Genomic DNA, 19,417 nt, shown 5'->3' on the forward strand with positions numbered 1-19,417 from the left:
GCCTGGGCCATGATCGGTTTGAATTGACAATTCCACAATTCGCCCATGTGACAGCAATCAAGAGGGGCTAGGGTAATAGCATCAAGTCCCTGATAAAGTTTGCCTGTATAGTACTAGATATGCGCGTTGGATGGAGCTGACGCAAAAGGCGGCGCAATCCGTCGATGAACATGTCTAATGGTCCCCTGGATCTTATGCACTATACTATGCTCCAGAACAATTACATTGTCTGAATCCAGCACTCTCAGAAAGCCTACGCTGCAGATCGTGGAAGTTCAGAACCCACTGGTGTTAAACTATGCGGAGAATGAACCAATGGCCAAAACACATTTCGCATACAATCAGGGTTCAACCCATGAGGGTTTTCCATGATTCATTAGAGCCACCCATCCCTCCATCCAAGTCAAAAAAAAAAAAGCCATGGTCCATGTATGTGAGTTTCACTTGGTAACTACCCGCAACTTGAAATTAGGCCCGCTGGAAGGACTCGACGTCTTTCCCGTGGAAAGCTGAAGGATGGTTTAAACAGTTCTAGAAACTCAGTGCTCCACTATGAGATATGGTGAGGCTACTGACACTATCCGAAAGTCTTAAATGGTTATGATAGACAAGGACCGGTGGATGGGGCTCGGGACTATCCACCGAAGTCGGTTAAGCGTGGATAACCGTTCCAATAACCTACTCCAGGGGTCAAGGATTGGCTGGACCCTCAGCAAAACCCATGCGGTTTGAAATGCCGAAACGCTGTTCATTAACCTAAATGAAATTCTCCGGCACGCAGTGCTTTCCCAATACTAACCTGAGGATTTCTCCTTTAGGAAGGGATCAGAGGCGGCGCGTCAACCGCCATACATTTCCCGGTGGAAGACTATAGAGGGCCCGGCTTTTTTGATGCCAGAGTCTGTTGTGGGCATCCCATCTAGAGAAGACTACCGAAAACTATTGTCTGTGTTGCTGGTACTCAGGGTCTCCAGCTATACGGCCTATAAGTGGCCCGGCAGTTGTGCTTTTCTTATTTATGCTGAGTTTGCGCCAAAGACAACCTTCTGTAACTTCACCCTAACTCTGTCTATCAACTACCTGTTACACTAGTATTCTCTCTTTTTCTGTCTCTCGCTTGTTCTCCTTCCATTATTGCTACCTGAGGTGGTCCTTTGCCTCCACTCCAAAAGATGCGTTGAGTTGTTTAATATTAATTAAGATTTCACTGTTCCCACTCCTTACTATTCCTATTTCTGGCGTGGTCACATTTAGCTCATATTAGCGTCTCTGGCTTTCCGTGCTTGCTTCCCTTCTTATTTCCGCCTTATATGACTCGTTTCCGGTACCCTCTTTGGTGTTGATGCGCTTGTTCCCTGATTCATGGCTGTTGCGGGTATCTCTAGCCGAGAGCCAGCTTTGACGATATCGTAATGAGGGGATGGTGAGTACTAATCTGACTTGTTCCTTTTCGCCGCGCCAGCCGCTCATCTAACGCTTGTGTCCTGCTTACAGTCTTACTTGCCGCCAGCGTCATCTCAAATGTAATCATTAGCGGGACTTGACTATACTGGATGCTTTTTTCTGATTCCGAAAATCTAACTTTAGGCTATAGGTGACAAAACTGGGGCCGTGTGCTTACGTTGTCAGCGATCGGGGCGACAGTGTATTCCTGCACCATCGAAACCAGAGGAGGTTACTTTTCGCCACGGCCAGAATCCTTCTCTGCGTCCCAGAGGGCCTCCTCGTTATGGAGAGAGCGACCTAGCATTTCCAGATAATCAAATTTGGGTTGAAACGCCCCCCGAAGGTGTGTTCTATCGGTGGCGTGGGTGGAGATCTGCTGGGAAGCCGGCACATACTAACCGCATCTCTAGTTACTTTTGAAGACGAGACGGGCCGTACAGCAGCTGACTACCACGTTGTATCGGCTGGAGAGTCTCAATTGTATTTGAGGAAAATGTCTGAAAGTCGATCTTCCACCTCCGTGTCGACATTACCACCACCATCAACGTCTTCCCTCCTTTCCCCTGCTCTGTCTGCGCGTGCTCTAGAGTCGGCCCGATCTCAACTGGACTCCCCTCTTGGACTAATCAATAACCTCTTGCCAGCAGACATTATGGCAGGTCAACAAAAGTTGGGCAATTTAAATGAGGCTTTCCTCCTTCGGCACTTCCGAAGAACGATTGGTGCATGGGTGCTGAACTCTTCTGTCAAGTTGGAAATGGGAGCAGATCGCTAACATTTACTATATATCCAGCTGGACGTATGCGACCATGAAAGGCACTTCTCAGTGCATGCGGTGGAACGGGCGCCTTCTTGCTCGCTCCTATTGTATGCCTGCCTGGCCACAGCCGCCTGCCACCTCTCTCATACGAACAACTCAGTTCCTCCTAATACTGCGGACCAATACCACGAGCAATGCATTGCAATTTTACTGCCGGTGGTGGAAAACACCGACTTCAAAACTAGCATCGAAATACTTCTCGCCTCGACGGTCATACTACGCTTTTTCGAACAAATCTCTTGTGCGTGGAGTTGATCAGAATATTTAACGACTGTAGTGCTTACTGACATTTCCCAATAGCCCGTGCCCTGTCGCAAGACCTGCAACGACACCTCCTGGCTGGTTCTGTGTACATCGGCTCTCACATCGATTGTGCGTTTTCTGGAGGTCTTGCAGAGGCCTCGTTCTGGGCCTATGTTATGCAGGATGTCCAGATTGCGTTGGCCACGCGAAGCCCTCTGCGGTTGACCATCGGCCCGTTTGAGGAAAAACTACGTCTTGCCTGGGAGCATCGTACCGCCCAAACCGACCGGGACTGGGCCCATCGGGCCCTATGGCTACTAGCCGAAACTATAAACTATTGCTACCAGCCAAATAGCCGGGCTCATATAAGTTCCACTACATGGGAGATTCTAAAAACAAAGATCTGCGATTGGGAGATACTGAAACCGGATAGTTTTCGACCCTTACATTATTCTCCTGCCAATACAAGCCTTGGCCGACCCTTCCCTGTTGTGTGGTTCACCAGCGCATCTCATGGTATGCTCGGTATCCGTTACGACTGGTGCATGATAATATTAAAAAACTAATGCTCAAGCAGCTATGGCGACGCAGCATATTTGCATAGCAAAAGCTCTGATACATGAGTTGAGAACTCTGCATTTCGTGACCAATGCAAATCAAGATGCACGGATAATTGAGGTCGGTTTAGTATATCCACAATGGGAAGCGCTCCGCTGACTTGGGGTATAGAACGATGTCGTGAGCAATCTGAGTACAGTTTTAGGCATTTCCCTCTCGACCGATGATGACCTCCCCGTTCGCATCATGGCATGCCATGCGCTGTCTGCTTGTAAGAACCTCCTCCACAGATCTCAGGACCTCATTGCCGCTTTGATAGGAGACTACTCTTCGGCACTTCTTCGGGGTCCATACACCGTCAGGCCGCTACGGAATACTAACGCAGTGCTAGGTGGCTCATGGATTCGTGACCCTCTGTCACAAACATGTCTGTTAGACCTACTCCGAATTACCGAGGCAGAGAGCGGATGGCCATTAGCATCTCTGGCGGAAGCACTAAGTCAAGACTGGCAAATGGTTACGGATTAATATCCACTACCATGGTTCCTACATCACGTCGCGCGCCCTCCAACAACAAACTCCCTTTTCCGTGGTGAACACCCACAGATACATGTAACGGCGACTGCGACGCCTAGTGAGGCAAGATCCACCGAGCCCAAAACTCGCGACTTCGGTAGGTTGTCCACTCAATGGCAGGCGGTCGAACTGACAGACCCGGGCTAAAAATCCTTAGCATTAAACCAATTCGGCCGGACTCCCGCCATTACTTCTGCATCCCCACCTCGTGGGAGCCGTGTGGGGACTCTTCTATATGCCGATAACACTTCATCCAGCTGAGTTTGTACACACCTGTGGGGCGTCATTCATTTCCTTCTTTGAATGCTGAGCGCTGATTGCACATCTAGACGTTTGCAGACTGCAGTTTATATTAGCCAAAGAAACGGGTGGGATCGATTTTGTTTGTATTTTTCCGGACGAGGCACCTTGTACATGCGATTTCCGAAAAGAGTAAAACGATAGAAACAGTAATAGATAGATAATTGACCATGAATCATCTAGAGGCTCAACACCGCCTCAAGTATATGTTCTTGCCCTTATTAGCGTCCTCTTCAGCATTGGAAACGTTGCCAACATATCTCAAACGAGGTATAACACCTCGATCTATAAGCTTATGCCCCCTTGTCCGAGGATCCTTCGAATCGCAGACCCCAACGTCATCATCTTCACACCTTTTTCTTCACTGCAGGATCGCTTATAGTATCCAGCTGGACGCATGGAGATGCTCGCACAGATTCCTAAAAACTGGATCAGCAACACGCCATGTTCAACAGAAATCACTACTACAACAACTAGCGACTATATATGTCCCTCCCGTCTCGGCAGCTAATTACCGCCCGATCCAAGAGAGGAAAAAAAGTACTAGGTATCCCCCATCCTGTACGGACTTTAATACCGCAACCCTAGAAGTGAACCCCCCAGAAGGATCAGACCGAAGCTACGGAGTACATACATTCGCCATATGTATATGGACACGTGATGTACGTATGTATGTATGTATCAGTACCCTCGGAAGGATCCCCAACCTGTGTCGTATCCTAGATTCAATTATACTTCACTGCCGGTCCCGCATTACCATATTTTTTTACTAGACTCGTTATAGACCATCTTATTTTATTTAACTTCCCTTTCCCATCAACCTGACGCTCGGATCGTTTCATCATGCATGCTTAAGTTTCTGTATTAGACTCTATTATATCCAAGTCTTAATATTAGATGTGATTAATTAACTATGGCTGCGTATACTTACCTGCCTCATTTGGCCATCCCAACTAAGTACGCACCGGACATAGCCTTAAACCCGAAATCCAACCCCATCCATCGTACCCGATAAGAACAAAAATAAAAAGAAAAAAAATAAAAATAAAAAAGGAAAAAGAAAAGAAAAGGGGTAAATCTCAGAATTTTTGAGATAAAAACTACACAAACTCTTAGCCATGCACCACAAATCAAGTTACATTGCAACAACCCAAGAAAACGGACCGTAAAAGCCCCACGCCCATTTCTGGAAAAGGTGATCAACTCCGACCCCAACCCAAGATGAAATGAACCCTGTGACCTTCAAGTAGTAATGCAGGACCGGACAAGGGTAAATCCGTTGTCGCGGATTTTACCTAAACTTTAACTAAGGGCAGAGTTCCAAACTAACTTAAATTGAACACGCTATCCTCAGGCTCGATTCCCACGCTATCTACAGTTTGACACGGGCGAGGTTAGGTTCCAAACAACTTTGTTTCTTTCATTTTTGTTGTTCAGTTTCCCGCTTACATAAGACAAAGTATGGGCTGGTGGTTGGTGGGAAATTTGGTTAAGGTTTTGGGATACGCGTGGTTCTCTTTAGTTTTAATCTTATTTTGTTTGGTTGTATTGTCCTTTTTTTTTCTTTTTTTTTTTTTGAACCTCAAATCGTAGAGTTTGAGTTTGGGGCTGACAGGAAAGGAAGTCATTTTGAGTCTTCACTTGTTGGTACTGTTCTCCTTTTTCTGGGTTTTCTTGGTTTTATAAAAAGGATCTTAGGGTTAATTAGGATACATGTATCTCTACTTGTATCGCTTTTGTATGGTTTGCCCTATTGGTTTATTGAATGTTGTTATCTATGTACATAGTTCTATGTATTTCTCGTTTTTATTCACAGTAGAGAAGAGGGTATCATATCATATTGGTCGTATGTACAGATAAAGAGTTGGATATATTCACCTGACTCGAGATAGATTTACCTGACTCGAGTATCCTGTCTGTAACTCCACTTTTCGTAGGGTATGGAAAAGACACGGGAGTTAACTCCGTGCGACCCTCTTCAACTCCCGCGTCGGGAAATTACAAAGGGTATAAATAAACGAGCATGACACCTGATACGCAAACGTATCCACCCTAATAATACCCAGTCCCCTCAGTCGGCAGAGGCAGATTGAAAAACCCGTCTCCCACCATGTTCTCCAGCGCGTACAAGTTCTCCGGCTCAAATCCTACCTGCATTCCCAATTCCGGTACAAAGAATCCTGGCACCGGCCACGGCATCACCATGCTACTGTTAGCCCCGGGTTCCGGATACCCAGAGGCTGGTATATCTTGGTACGTCGATGTCAAAGGAGGGTAGAATTGCCGGTTGGGTGGTGGATACTGGCCCCAGGGGTCGGACTCGGCGGCCGGGGCAGGACTCGGCCCTAAGGAGGGTTGCGGTTGCGACACGAGGTCTGAAGCGGAAGTTTGGCTGACTAGTTCAGATGACTGGGGAGTGTAGCCTGCTGTCCGTGGAGGGCATGGACCTGAGCTAGGGAGGTTCTGAGGCTCGCCCATGGCGACTTCGCTCAACAGATGTAGAGGAGTTGTGCCCGTTTTCGTCTGAGGTCGTCAGTCAAGGGTCGAAAGTTTTCACACAGACAACGCGGAGGCAATGGATGAAGGTGTGAGCAAACTTACCGTTTGGTGTTTCTCCTCTGAGGCCGGTTGACTGGAGTGGCCGTTGTTAGTGTTCATTGGGCGCAGTCCACCTCCGAAAGCATCTCTTAAGGCCAACCCATGGTCTTTGCGTTTCATAAACCAACTGCGAAGCATGCTCAACACCACTGAGAACTTTGCCGGGGTCCGGCCACCAGCCTGTTCGCCTGCTCTCGTGTAGTGCTCGATCACTCGGTCTAGGTAGTATTCTGTTTTCAGACTAGTAGCATCAATCACCTGTCCTATATGAGTCTCTGGAGCAGACACAATGGAGTAAAGCTTAATCAAGGCGACAACAGTGAAGGATGTCCGAGCCAGGGCAAAGACGGGAAGAGAGATGAGATCCTTGATGTCAATGGAGCAAATAGTATCGATGGCTTGGTGAATCGAAGTAAGACAGGTGCTTAGCGCATTCATGTGCGCTGCGCTAGTCCGACTGGAGTGGTCATCACTAGGGCTTTTCTGATCTTCGATGTAGTCCACATGCATAGCACCCTCGTGCAGGTAGAGGTTGACAATATGTTCCGCTTGTGTAAATATAGCTGGCAGCTCGTCAGTAGACGATCGGGAGGGAACAGCGCGCGAACTTACGAAACTCCTCTGGTCCTCGTTCCCTCTGGAGCTGTTCCAATTGTTTTTCAAACACCTTGAGGGTATATTGGATCTTGGGCTCTGAGAAAGTAACAATGGAGCTGGAATCGTCGGGGCAAAATTGCTGATGAATCTCCTCTATAATATGCACAAGTTTGGCCCATTGTATCATTACTCTGTCCGAGGGTAATGCATCGGCTGATTTCTCCAATATCTCTACACACTCATCCATGTACGGAGTCCAGCGTACGAGAAGGGTCCGTCTCAAGGAAGCAGCAACCCTAGAAAGGTCAAATACTGATTCCCACGGCCAGTCCAGAAGGGAGGTACGTACTGCACAGCTAGAAAATAACAACCCAACCACGCGCGCCTAGCCTCTGCCGAATCGGGGTCCTGAGAGGGCGATCTTTTCAATATAAGATCTTTCACCAAGTTCCACGGACGGCTCTTTGGCATCGGTCTACGGTACATTCCAATATCCATCGCCAACGTCACAGCCATATGGGTCAACTGGTAAAACTTGAGTTCCTCAAAGTGGTCCGGCGGTATGTACCAGTTACAAGTCACGAGAAGCCCTTGAATCAATTCTAGCGACTTTTCACCTTTCACAACGATGCGCTCCGCGATGGCTTTGTAGAAGTCTTCGATAAGCGGAATCTGTAATTCAGGCTGAATGGGCCCCACGGCTACAGCGATGATGGCATGGAGTAGTACCGGTTTGGTCTTCCGAATGTCGTTCATCGTGGTTCCTGTAGGGAAGACTACCATGGGGATATGAGGAGCCATATGATGCACGTATCTAGTGAAAGCTTCCGATGCTACTGCCGTGCTCACAAGGCCTCGGTCAATCACATCTACAGGCTCATTTGGCTTCGGCGCCGTACTACCTGAGCCTGGGCTTGGACGGGTTTGCCATTGCCTAGACGTATTATCCAAGATCTGCTCTGAACCAGGGCTTGAAGCGCGATAGAATGAGGGTCCCACGAGACCACTGTCCCTTAAACCCTTGATCTCTCCACTATGTCGCCGTTTATTCCCTGCCAGTACGGTGGGAGAATCCAGTGGCACAGAGCCAGTCGAGGCGCTGTGACTTGGCCCCAACCATCGTCTTCCAATATGCTCCTCACGCGCCGGGCCCGGATATCCTGCCTGTAATGTTGGTCCACTGCCCTGCGAGGCCTGCAAGCTTGCGGTCAGCGCGTCGATCTTCCGCTCCAACTCCGCGACTCGACTATCCGTCTTCTTTTGGCGCCTACGGGTTGGCGCCGTGACAACACAGGACCTGCCGGCCTTCGCGCACCGCTTACATGATGCATTTGGGTTGCTAATGTCTGGTTCACACCGGACTTTCAACTGGCGACATGATTCACAAGCACGTGGTCGTTTCAGCTCAGAGTATGGATCATTCGGATCGACTGAGTCGAGCCTATGCACGCCAGAAATTATGCCTCCAGGGCTGGTTTGGTACAAAGCCTGATTGGACTGAGATTGCGCGGTTGAGGCACCGTAGTAGCTGGGGCCGCTAGAGGTCGAGGTCGCAGAATGCAGATGCTCACTGGGCGAGATATGGGAAGGAGGGTCAGGATAGTCGCTCGTCGGATGCGAAGACAAGACACTAGTATCTGCTTGTCGAGTGGTAGGGGAGGGGAGGTAAGAATGGCTTGTGCCGGCACGCTCTGGAGGGCTATTACCGCTGCCCGGACGCAGGCGCGGATCGATCTCCATCAGTTGCGGGGACTGGAGTGGATATGTGACCGTCAGCACGTAGTTCTCTTGACTGAGGGGACATCATGACGAGGCTTCCGATGCAGACTATCCCTCAAGTCTTGGAGAAAATGCAACCGAGGATGGAATTCCCAAGGCAGATAAAGCGAAACAGAAAGAACTCTGGCTTACCTGAGTGCAGTTAGACTGTGGAACAAACGTCTGTCTGTTGATGGAGCTGCTGGCGTGCAGTCGGCAGAGTCGGCGACCGATGCCCGACAGCGGCTGATCGGTTCCACTAGGCGATTTTGGGACTTCTCTCCGCGTGAACCAAACTATACCACTTTAGTACGTCCATCAATATCCATTAACATGGATATAAATGATTGAACTTCCATGGATATGCTAGACACTCTTTCGTAAGGATGTAGTGATAGTTTCTTGCACACATCTACTTAAGTTGGTCTACCGACTGCACTGGGCGTATATCTGTAGGATGTGGAGATATAGATTTGAGGTAACATGTCAAAAGTGGCCACTCATGTCTCGGTATATTAAGTAAAAAGCCATTCGCAGACTGCCAACCAAGAAGATGGAAAAGAACGCCCGCTCAAACGGTTGCCAAATCAATATCCACCAGGGAGCTCGTGCCACAAATACCGTGACCAACGCCATATTGTCGATTATAGTTGATGAGAAGAGAAGGAAGCATGAAAAGACGAAGCTGTGAAACAAACTAAAGAGTGAGGATCAAAAAAGAGAGGAATATAGACAGAAAGAGAAATCGCTCAAGACACTTTATGCACAGGACACTCTCTCTTCCGTTCAAACCATTCAACAATGCATCTTTTGTGGAATTTGCAGAGGCACTCCAGTCGGACCAACGGCTGACTAACCTCATATTCCTCCATGCAAATAGTGCACTCCTGTACACTGCCATCGTGTCCAATGCAATCCTTCTCTGTGGCAGTAAAGGCGATCATTCGCACAGGAAGAGAAGACTGGGCCGCCGGACTACTACTGCTGCTGTGAGAGGAGGAGCGTGCTCGAGGTCCATGACTTTCAATACAGTGCCTGATATGTGCCTCCCTAGCATCCTCAGCCCCATTCATATCCAAAGGTGGAAGAACATGATCACAAATAGGGCAAAGGTCTCGCTCATCCACACGACGACGGGGAGCAGAGATAGGTAATCGCAGCTCCTGATCAGCAGATGTAGCGAATGACGGACCAGCCGATAACATAGCACTGCCTGGTGCCAGTGGAAGAGGCCGACCCGATGAAACCATAGACGGGGCGAAACGGGCTGCCGATAAAGAACCGTACTCCATCGGTCGTTCTTGAAATCGCGAGCCCAAGGACCCTCCGGAACCACCATACATGTGGTATTCATTCGACCCCACTGCCCTGCGTGGTGATCGAGCAGAAAAGCTCTCAGGCTACAAATGAGTGATTCAGTCAGTCACAAAACCTTTATTAAAAGACTGGGAGACTCACAATCGCAGCGTATGGTGGGTGTCGGGTCGGTGATGAGAGAGAATGATAGGGTCGATGCCGAGATTGGTTAGACGCGCTGTAACCTCCCTGGATACAGCCTGAACCTGATTGGGGCTCACCCGGAGCCCGAATGGTTGTATAGCCACGCAGCGGTTCTGGGTTTGGGTCTGGAACGCAAGGGTTGCATAAGCGCACCACCTCTCCACCTCCCAGGGCTGGGTTAAGGGCAGTGGGTGATTGAGCCGAGTCGTCACTTTCCAGATCGACGATTGGAGCCACACGCGGTGGAATCAGTGTAGACGCACGAGAGCGATTTGTGTCCGGAGGATGAACAATGAATTGTCGCGGAATTGTGATCCGGTGAGGAGAGCATGACGCGCAAACAACCCGTCCACATTTGCGGCAGTGATGTTTCCGGTACCAAAAACTAAAGGCTGTCTCACAGATCGGACAATTCGTCACCTCCGAATCAGGCTGCCACCGTGGCCGTGTGTACTCCAAATAGTCATTCCCCGCTCGTGACCATGAGCTTCGGCGGTCGTTCGTCCGCCGAGGACGCTGGTCTGGCGGCGACAATGACAACTCAATCGGTGTCAAGTAGGAAGCACCAGGTGCAGAGCTCTCAGGTCGCATCGGCGACGCACTTGGGATAGACCTGCTATCCATCTCTGCTATTGTACGCCCTTCAGGTTCAGTCACGCTCCCGGATACTGACTGTCTCGACCAAACATCCCCCTCCGCATTGACCAATCTTCTTTTTCGATCGGAGCCAGTCACAGTAGATCGTCTTCTCCCGGAGCGTCTATCAAGAGCAGGACCAGCCTCGCTTGCCATGGTAATCTCGGAAGTCGCATGGGGTCTAGCGCTAGCAGGATGCCCCAGGGTGGCGGAGTATACGGTCGAAGCACCGACAGGTGCAGAAGAAGCTGGGGTAGAACTCGACGAGGACGACATCAACCAAGGGTGTCGATTGAGTAACGAATACAACGCTGGCTGTGTTCCTATCGCTGGAGAAATCAACCTCCGCCGTTTGGATGACGGGCCGTCATGGGCTGAGTGGCGCGACGATTCCAGCGGAGAACACAAAGTACAGAAAAGGGGAACACACAAACACGGGAAATCAAGCTCGGATTGTTAGATCTGGTCTTTGTAGAAGCACACGACGATGAGGAGAAGGTATAGTGAAAGCGAGAGGGAAAGGGGACGACCAGGGGCCAAGGGGCCAGCAATGAAGGGCTTATCAATACGAGTAAAGTCAGGGCGGCGGAATCGGAGTCGATGGCAAATAAAACACAAAAAGTAAAGCGACTCGAGGGTTGTCTCGTGACGACGCCAAACACGCACGCTAAAAGGAATAAGAAAATGCACAATGTGTTCACGGTCGAATAAGGTATGCTAAGGACAGAAAGAAAGAAGAGAAGAAAATAGTGATCGAAAGAAAGGTGGAAAAGGTAAAAGAAGAGTAAAGGCGATTTGCAAATGCAAGTGTGCCTTACCTTACGATTAAATACCCCCTACTATCGTTCGCCGCGGGGCAACTGAATATTAAGCAAGATAAAAAGTAAAACCTAAGGCACCCAACAGCCACAAGACTTTCAGTACCGCATGATCTCCGAGAAAAGTAACCTGACCAGAGAAATTACATATACCCTCTCTCTTCATGTCAAATCCATTCCGTGCCTGAGAGTTCTGTCCACGCATTGGAGAAACTCTGATATCGGCATCGTTTGCCACTTGGGCTTACATATCATCATCGGATATTGATACCGTTGATAACCACTTTAAATTTTTGAAATTTCGTCTCCTAGTGCTTAGGCTATATAAGTTAGAGTTCATTATTCCAGTCGGCCTCGATCAACCCTAATTCCACAGTAGTTAAAAGGAACTATTCCCAAATGCTTTCATACATGAATTGAACGCTTCAAATATACAAGACGTAGGGCTTCTGGATTAGAAGGCTTTCCCGAACACAATCAGCTGTTCTTACAGGCAATTTTGTGTGCCATCAAATTAAGGTAAAAGAAACATAGAGAGAAAAGAAAAATTGGGGAAGGCCCCTGGTGTATATGTAACGAAGATCCAAACGTATATCGCAACGCCAGGTACAGCTATTTTTCCGATGACACAAATGAAAAGGGCAAAAGAAAATTCGTCACCTTGATATCAGGGTACAGTACATATAGAATAGCAGAGTGACACGCTATCAGATCGACTGATATATCATTAGGATATAAGTGCAACTTGGTGCACTAAAGGAGGTGCTTCAAATGGAACACAGGGCTTAATGATTCCCTTCGGGGTGGTGTGGCTCATCTACAAGCTCGGCAGCACTCCCAGTGAAAGACGGTTCGTCCGGGCTGGCTTCGTGGATATAGTCTCGAGTGCGATGTTGGGCAACGTACCCCATGCTTGAGGGCCGCTCAGTGCGGCTCCCGTCGTTCCCGTGGCGCCGGCTTGAGGAAGTTGACGGCGTTGTTGAAGCTATGGAAAGATTGCGATCTCGGGAAGGTGAGCTGGCGGCACTGAATGGCAGTCGGCCAGTGCCCGATGACGAAGGGTGCAACTGACCCGAGGGGAAATGAGGCTCCTCCGAGACAGCCTTAGTCACAACTGGAAGCGAATGGTGAGATGCAGCGTCATCTCCGAAGGCCGAGGAATGGGAATCATGCCGAGAAGTTGGAGAAGCTTCCGCGGCTCCAGAAGGGGCGTGTGAGCTATGCTGCGAGCCCATGCGGCTGGGTAGCTCAATAGCACCGCCTGACTCAACTTCAGGTAAGTTGATTAGGGCCTCGCCGATTCGATTGTTGTCCTCGCTATCCGTATCTGGATAAGATCGATCGCTATCTGAGACTCGACGGCTGCGCCCTGGGGCGGCCTGTTCGTCAGGTTCATCCCGGTATGGCTCGTGGATATCATCTCTTTCGGGAAGCAGACCGGGCGGAGGTGCTCTCGCGCTACGAACAACCTCGAATCCTTTGCCCTTTTCCTTGGTCTTGCCTTGGAACAGGTTCCGGAAGAAGCCGGTGGCAGAAGATACAGGTCCGGTGGGATCCGCAGGGCCAGTCTTCAATTTACGTGTGCCGCTTTGCGATAGTGGTGGTCCCCTGACTCGGTAGTAGAAGTCAACCTCGCGAACAGCATAATCTTTGCGGGATTGTCGAGGATCATCGAGGTCGAGGTCGTCCTTCGGCGCAGGTATATAGGCTGGCACGGGTGTGCCCCGTCCAGACAGAGGGCCCTCAATTATATCATCATCGGCATCGCTGCCTGCGCGTTGTCGACCGCCCGTTCTGCCTTTCTCCCCGCCACACATATCCACTCTCTTATTTCGAGGCCTGGGCGGTCGGTAATACGGGTCGTTCGCTTGTATGGCAAAAAGTGGACCGCTTTTCGGAGAGTTACTTCCTGTTGTCTGGTAGCCTGCACCCTGGAAAGTAGGGTTGCTGCCAGGAGTCGTGGGTGTAAATAGACCACTGCTATTGGCCCGGCTATGAGTACCTCCATGAGCACTGCCGGACTCATAAAAGGCACTGGCTCTGCCCTCGCTCGCGCCTGCCCGGTTAAGAAGCATTGCCGAACTTCCTGAGAGGCTTCTAGGCCGTGATCCATCAAATTGAGAAGACAACCGCTCGTCGGTGTGTGCTAGCATCGCGGCCTCGGAGCCCATGCTTTGACGAGTTCCAACACTTCGTCGTGGCATACGCCGTGAGAGTTGACGCATACCGAATACCTGCACCACATGTTAATCTAACGCAAGGACGAGTAGAGCCAGTTTCGGCAATAAAAAAGATTCAAGATAATGTACGTACCTTGACGAGGCCACCGCGTGTAACACCACCTTCATAACCTCCAGCACCAGCGAGTCGAGCTATCACTTCAATTAACGTCTGCAGGGCGTTCAAGAAGAACCCAAAAACTAGAACAATCGCGTGTAAGAAGAGGACAACGTAGCCTATCCAACTGCGGGCAGCCTGTGACACCCCTAGAGACGGGACAAAAACAACGCTTAAGAGGATCGTGAGAAACCGCACGACAGAGAAACAAGAGTGATAAAGGTTCATGGAAGTCGGCGAAGGAAAGGGGCGAAAAGCGACAAGCGTTAAAATAGCAACAACTTCGCAGATTGCCAGAAGGACTATTTGGGCGATCCCTGACGGTTGGAGCGCACCGATCGCGACACCGCGTGCAAAGGATAGGAAAAGCGATACTACAGTGAAAGCGGCCGCATCATCGCAAAAAGTGTTATACAGCGGCCCATACAACAGCACGGTGGGCAAATCGTCAAAAAGGTAGGACTTGGGACGCGTGGATGCAATCAACCGAATAACCCAAATTGCAAAGGCTATCATGATAAGGATCACCACGACGGCTAGAGCCACTGAGTACACTGGAGATTGTCCAGCGATGACCAGTTGAAAAAAGGAGAGCGAAATGAGCGGCAAGAACAAATAGTTACAGACGATTCGAATGACGTTGCCAATGGTAAACGGCATGTTTTTAGAACGAAGGTCTTCCTCGGGAACGTGGGCAATTTCCCGAAGAAGCCAGCGAAACGCGAATGCAAGCTGAATGAGGAGCGTAATGGCGACAACGACCGTAAGTAACCATATCATCATTCCTGGCCAGATGTCCCGTGCCGACTCCATGCCAACATACTGCTGCAGTGCATCCAGCCCATAGGTGCCGTTGACAGTGTACACACCGTCCTTGACTGGATTCCGCTCATGTCCGGGACTCAGGAAGCTCTGGTTAAACATCAGAGTTGACCATGCAACCTGACTGACCACGGGCTGGTAGTAACCGGGATAATTTAGTGATAAGGCTCCTGTCAGGACCGCGAATTGAATGTATTGTAGGCAGTCGCCAAACCCAGGTGTCACCAGTCGGAGGACATCTTCATCACGGCCGTAATTGCTTGTCCAGTGAAATGGGTCCGTTGTGCCCCACGGACTGTAGATTGCGGCGGTTACGGTCGCGAATCCTACGAGAATTAGGATGACAAGAGGTACGTAAGCTAACGCGCTCTTCAAGGCCGATCCAAGATCCGGTGTAACATCAACCGATATACACCCCAGCTCAGTAGCTGCCGCATCACCGGACTTGATTACCAGTGTAGATGACAAGGTCGAAAAGCGGTACGACGATAGCATGTCATGTTGGACAGAGAAGGAATGTAACGAAGCCAAGTCGCTCCTGTCAGTGTTCGTAATATTCAGTTAGCTGAACGAGATAAATTTAGAAATTGCTAAAGCTTGAATACATACGCATTGGCATTAAAGACGGGGCCGATCGGGCACCCTCCTCGAACCGAGTCACAGAAGCTGGTTGGACCACTGTACGGGGAGAAGCTAACCACGTCAACAGACGTCACGAGGGTGGTTAATTTGTTGTTGGCCGTGTTCAAATCCACAATCTTTCCAACCGTCTCGTTCGGATTCGTCCACTGTGGATCATCAGGGGATGGATAGGAAGATGATTGATCAGCGGTTCCAGAAACATTGCCGTATACCGTGATATTCAAGTTATGAAGAGGGTTCTTCAAGTCGAATACCACGGACACATCAAGCGGGACGAACTGGAGTTTCTGTGGGTTCGATGCGATCGTGGGCGCAGGTAAGCAATTGTCGAAGTTCACCAGAGCAGCATAGGTCGGAGACAGCAGGACCAACAGCATCCACGTCCAAGCTATCGCCCGGTTAAAGGGCCGAATCGCACGCCATCGCGACCGTCGCAAGGTATCAAATTCATGTCGAGACCGAGACGATAGCTGTTCGTCTTCTAAAACCCAGGGTGCGCGTCGGGACGAGGATAGCGAAGGGACCCGTATCTCATGCCATCTCTCGGGTTGATCTACACACATCACGAACGTCGGGTATATGTAGGATGACCTCCTTGGGGAGGTCAGCCCCCTCGTAGACGATTTAATCCACGTTGTCCAACCAATATCCAAGGATGTCTGAAGCTATCAGCGTCTGCCGAAACAGCTCGGTAGAGCCGCAACCTTCAAGTGAGCGGAATCAGTCCGGGGGAAGGCTGGTTTGCGGGAAAGGGTGACAAATAAGGAATCGCGGTCAGAGGGTTAGATGGAATATGGGAGTAAACTACTCCTCTACCTGCCCCGAAATGGAAATGTAGGGGATGGGGACCATAACTCCGGGAGTTGGCGGCGGGGAAGGGATTTCCAGGTCCAAAAAGCTCAGGCGGGAGTAAACAGTGAAAGGGAGCCCGACAAATGACTGTAAGAAGGGACCGATTGGAATGTTTTTTTTCTACCGTCTTTTTTTCTTCCGTTATCCTCCCTTTCACACAGAAGAGCGCATTACTGGTCAGCGCAGGATTCAAAGGTCAAGAGAAGGGGGGGAAAAAAGAAAAGGGAAAAAAAAAACAAGGTTGGAAATGATTGGAATGTGAAGGCCAAAAGCCTCCGTTCGAATAGACCCGAAAACCAAATGCTGACGGAGACTGCGCCATGTTTGTTCACTTTGCTTCAATCCCAATCAATGGATTGGGTGTGTGGCTTTGATGCTAAACTTGGAAACGACTAAACCCAGCTCCAAAAAGCCCACTTCCACCAAACAACACATCCATCCCATCCCATCCTCACCACCCAACGGTCGTATAAGCCTCTTTCGCAGCCCACTCGTGTCTCAGCCATGTCACTATTATTATATACCACAATAGAGAGCTAAATCCTCTTGTTTCTTTTCTTTGTTTTTTTTTTATATATTCTATTACTGTCTCATATATATGGCCATTGCTTAAATGACAGCAAAAATAGCAGGAAATGCTCTGAGATGCCCCTGTCTACTAACTATGTATTACAGAGTTTGAGGATCAGTCGATGTATGTAGTATAAGCGATTGAACTCCCATCAGCAAAAATAACCAACCAGAAATGACGGGTTCTGGATCCTCGTATGGGGCCCCTCAACGGAGCCCACTTATTAGTCGGCCTAGTGCTCACGGTGGTAACCCCAAGAAGAGAGATTATGATAGCTGTCGGAAATTCATGCGTCAAGAAGTGCTCTTGCGCTACAGATCCTTGCTAGAGATGTAGATACCCAATCGACTATTAGTCGCTGCCCCTCGTGTTTTTCTGAGCCACGTACAACTTCACATTGACGTGAGCGATCTTGGAAATCAGCTGAAGAGTGCATAGGACCAATCTTCTCGGCGATCGTATTCTTCAAGAACAGAAGCCTTGCTGTGTTACCATATTTCGTACGGGATTGATGACAAGATATATATATTTTCCTGCCCAGACGGGGTATACCGGGCTTATTCCCAGATCAAGCAGTGTGACTATATCTTAGGATCATCCGAAAGCCATATACTTTTTAACCGGTCAAACCGCATGATAACAAACATGAATTCGTCCGTCCCGACATCTTGCGCATATCATCGACGTGCCATGGCATAGATAAGTCTCAGTGAAAGCAGACCCATCGCTCCAAAGAGTTAGTGGATTCTCCTGGTCTAGATTTAGTTACTACTACCCAGTGATTTATGTTTGATTGTCTAAGCATTGACAATCAGCCGTGCAAACATACTACGGTACCCGTTGTTGTTTACTCGTAACTATTGAACGGTACTGATCGAACCAACTCTCGGTGCCCAATCGAATCCCCTTGCTTCAACTTGCATATATAACCTTCAATTGAATGATGCTGTTCTGCACTAGCTATCGCAAACACTAGGTAGACAAAGCCCATGGCTGAGGATCCCCTCCCCCTTTTCTCTTATTAAGGAGAGGCAGAATCTCGCTGCCTACTGCGAGTATGTATCTGGCTCTCCCAGCCATTTAGCGCCCTCCGTGGACCACGTCGGGGAAAGCTATAGGCTGGACGAACCTACTGGTAATCGATCATGATAGGAGTTGGCTGTTAAAAATTGCAGCTACCGGGTGTGTACGTGTGTCTATACGTATAATCCTTAGGATGAGGAATGGAACCAAGTTACTCTTATCTTCAGGAGAGACAGATCGCGATGATGAATTACTTCATAAACAACTTATAGAAAATACACCTTCAATAATTCTTTTCCGTTACTCCAAATCTCACTGTGGCGCGTGCACCACAGTAAATAAAATAGGTCGAAGCCGATATGACAACGGTCATCAGAATAGAGGATTGTCACTAGAATCCACTCCTTGCCTTTCTAACATGTACTTTATGACCCGCCTCAAAGGTTCAAGCTATGTCAATGACACGAAAAGCGATTCAAAGTTGTGGCTAAGACCTGAGAAATGACCGGGAAAGACGGAAAAGGAGAGCCGAAGTTGCCTACCAATCTTGGCATATTTGATATCGGCTCCTTGAAGGAAATTGGGCACTAGACAAGCTACCTTTTAGGGTGCATCGTTGACGGGGAGACTTTCATAATGTAATCACAAGGACGTCGCCGTCGGCAAGGGGTCGATGACTATATATTCTTATACATTTTTTCTTCTTTCTTCCTGCTTTTTTTTTAAAAAAAATTTTTTTTGTGGGTTGACACAATCGCGGAGACTCGTAAGTAACAATGTACTTAAAAGGAGATGATCAGTTGCTCACGATACCGTGTTTGAGAGAGAATCATTTCCACTTATCCAAGGAATAATAAAATTCATGGGAATTGTCCCTGCCAAGCTTTGTCTGTCACCCATCAAAGGAATGCCTGCTGTTTCAGGTCATGATCAAGTCCGAAAATGGAGTTTCAGCATAGAACAGGGCTAGAGGGGCTTCTAGATGCTTTTGGCTGTTACTTGTAGCTGTGGCAATTTTCAGATGGTAAGACATCCTTAGTTAGGGATGACGAGGTTATAGCTTGGATGTTAAGAATAGGGAAGGGAGGGATCAAGACATAGGGGCGTTACTTGTTACTCACTTGCCGACAAAGGCTATAATAGCTCAAATTTATAATACCATTCGCTCATCAGTGGACCAGGAGACGGAGTGGAAAGTCTCTCTTTTTTTTATTTACTGCTGTGAAGAGAAAAGGAACATCAATATGGTGGAAGGGACCGTCTTTTGGATTGTAACATCGTCCCCCCGCGCGCCTCCCCCCACCATCGATCTTCTTCTCG

General features: G+C 49.0%; 3 protein-coding genes across 3 annotated transcripts; 1 reads left to right on the top strand and 2 right to left on the bottom strand.

The window, feature by feature from the left end:
- Nucleotides 1–1,412: 1,412 nt before the first annotated feature.
- On the top strand, nt 1,413–3,854 carry BDW43DRAFT_319108 (Zn(II)2Cys6 transcription factor; the record flags this gene model as incomplete). The annotated part of the gene is made up of 9 exons (XM_032048840.1): nt 1,413–1,423; nt 1,495–1,523; nt 1,595–1,789; nt 1,857–2,176; nt 2,240–2,507; nt 2,567–3,025; nt 3,087–3,187; nt 3,239–3,338; nt 3,459–3,854. The coding sequence occupies 9 exons, from the start codon at nt 1,413–1,415 to the stop codon at nt 3,593–3,595; spliced, it is 1,620 nt and encodes a 539-aa protein (XP_031905574.1). The 3' UTR covers nt 3,596–3,854.
- A 2,141-nt stretch (nt 3,855–5,995) lies between these two features.
- BDW43DRAFT_296181 (putative C6 transcription factor (War1)) lies at nt 5,996–11,308 on the bottom strand (the record flags this gene model as incomplete). The annotated part of the gene is made up of 6 exons (XM_032044167.1): nt 5,996–6,466; nt 6,545–7,104; nt 7,154–7,434; nt 7,488–8,890; nt 9,664–10,296; nt 10,355–11,308. The coding sequence occupies 6 exons, from the start codon at nt 11,306–11,308 to the stop codon at nt 5,996–5,998; spliced, it is 4,302 nt and encodes a 1,433-aa protein (XP_031905575.1).
- Nucleotides 11,309–12,426: 1,118 nt separating this feature from the next.
- On the bottom strand, nt 12,427–16,045 carry BDW43DRAFT_67931 (uncharacterized protein). The gene is made up of 2 exons (XM_032050378.1): nt 14,164–16,045; nt 12,427–14,084 (listed from the first exon to the last, which is right to left on the bottom strand). Exons 1-2 carry the CDS (start codon nt 15,502–15,504, stop codon nt 12,636–12,638), a joined length of 2,790 nt encoding a protein of 929 aa, XP_031905576.1. The 5' UTR covers nt 15,505–16,045; the 3' UTR covers nt 12,427–12,635.
- Between the last annotated feature and the right edge of the window lie 3,372 nt (nt 16,046–19,417).

The sequence above is a fragment of the Aspergillus alliaceus genome (genome assembly GCF_009176365.1).
Source record: "Aspergillus alliaceus strain CBS 536.65 unplaced genomic scaffold BDW43scaffold_2, whole genome shotgun sequence".
NCBI lineage: Eukaryota > Fungi > Ascomycota > Eurotiomycetes > Eurotiales > Aspergillaceae > Aspergillus > Aspergillus alliaceus.

Bases quoted from the DNA above. Each gene is read 5' to 3' on its own strand.
- BDW43DRAFT_67931 (XM_032050378.1), bottom strand. From the start codon at position 15,504: ATGCTATCGTCGTACCGCTTTTCGACCTTGTCATCTACACTGGTAATC. The intron at 14,085-14,163 runs GTACGTACATTA...CATGTGGTGCAG, and splicing joins CACGCGGTGGCCTCGTCAAG to GTATTCGGTATGCGTCAACT.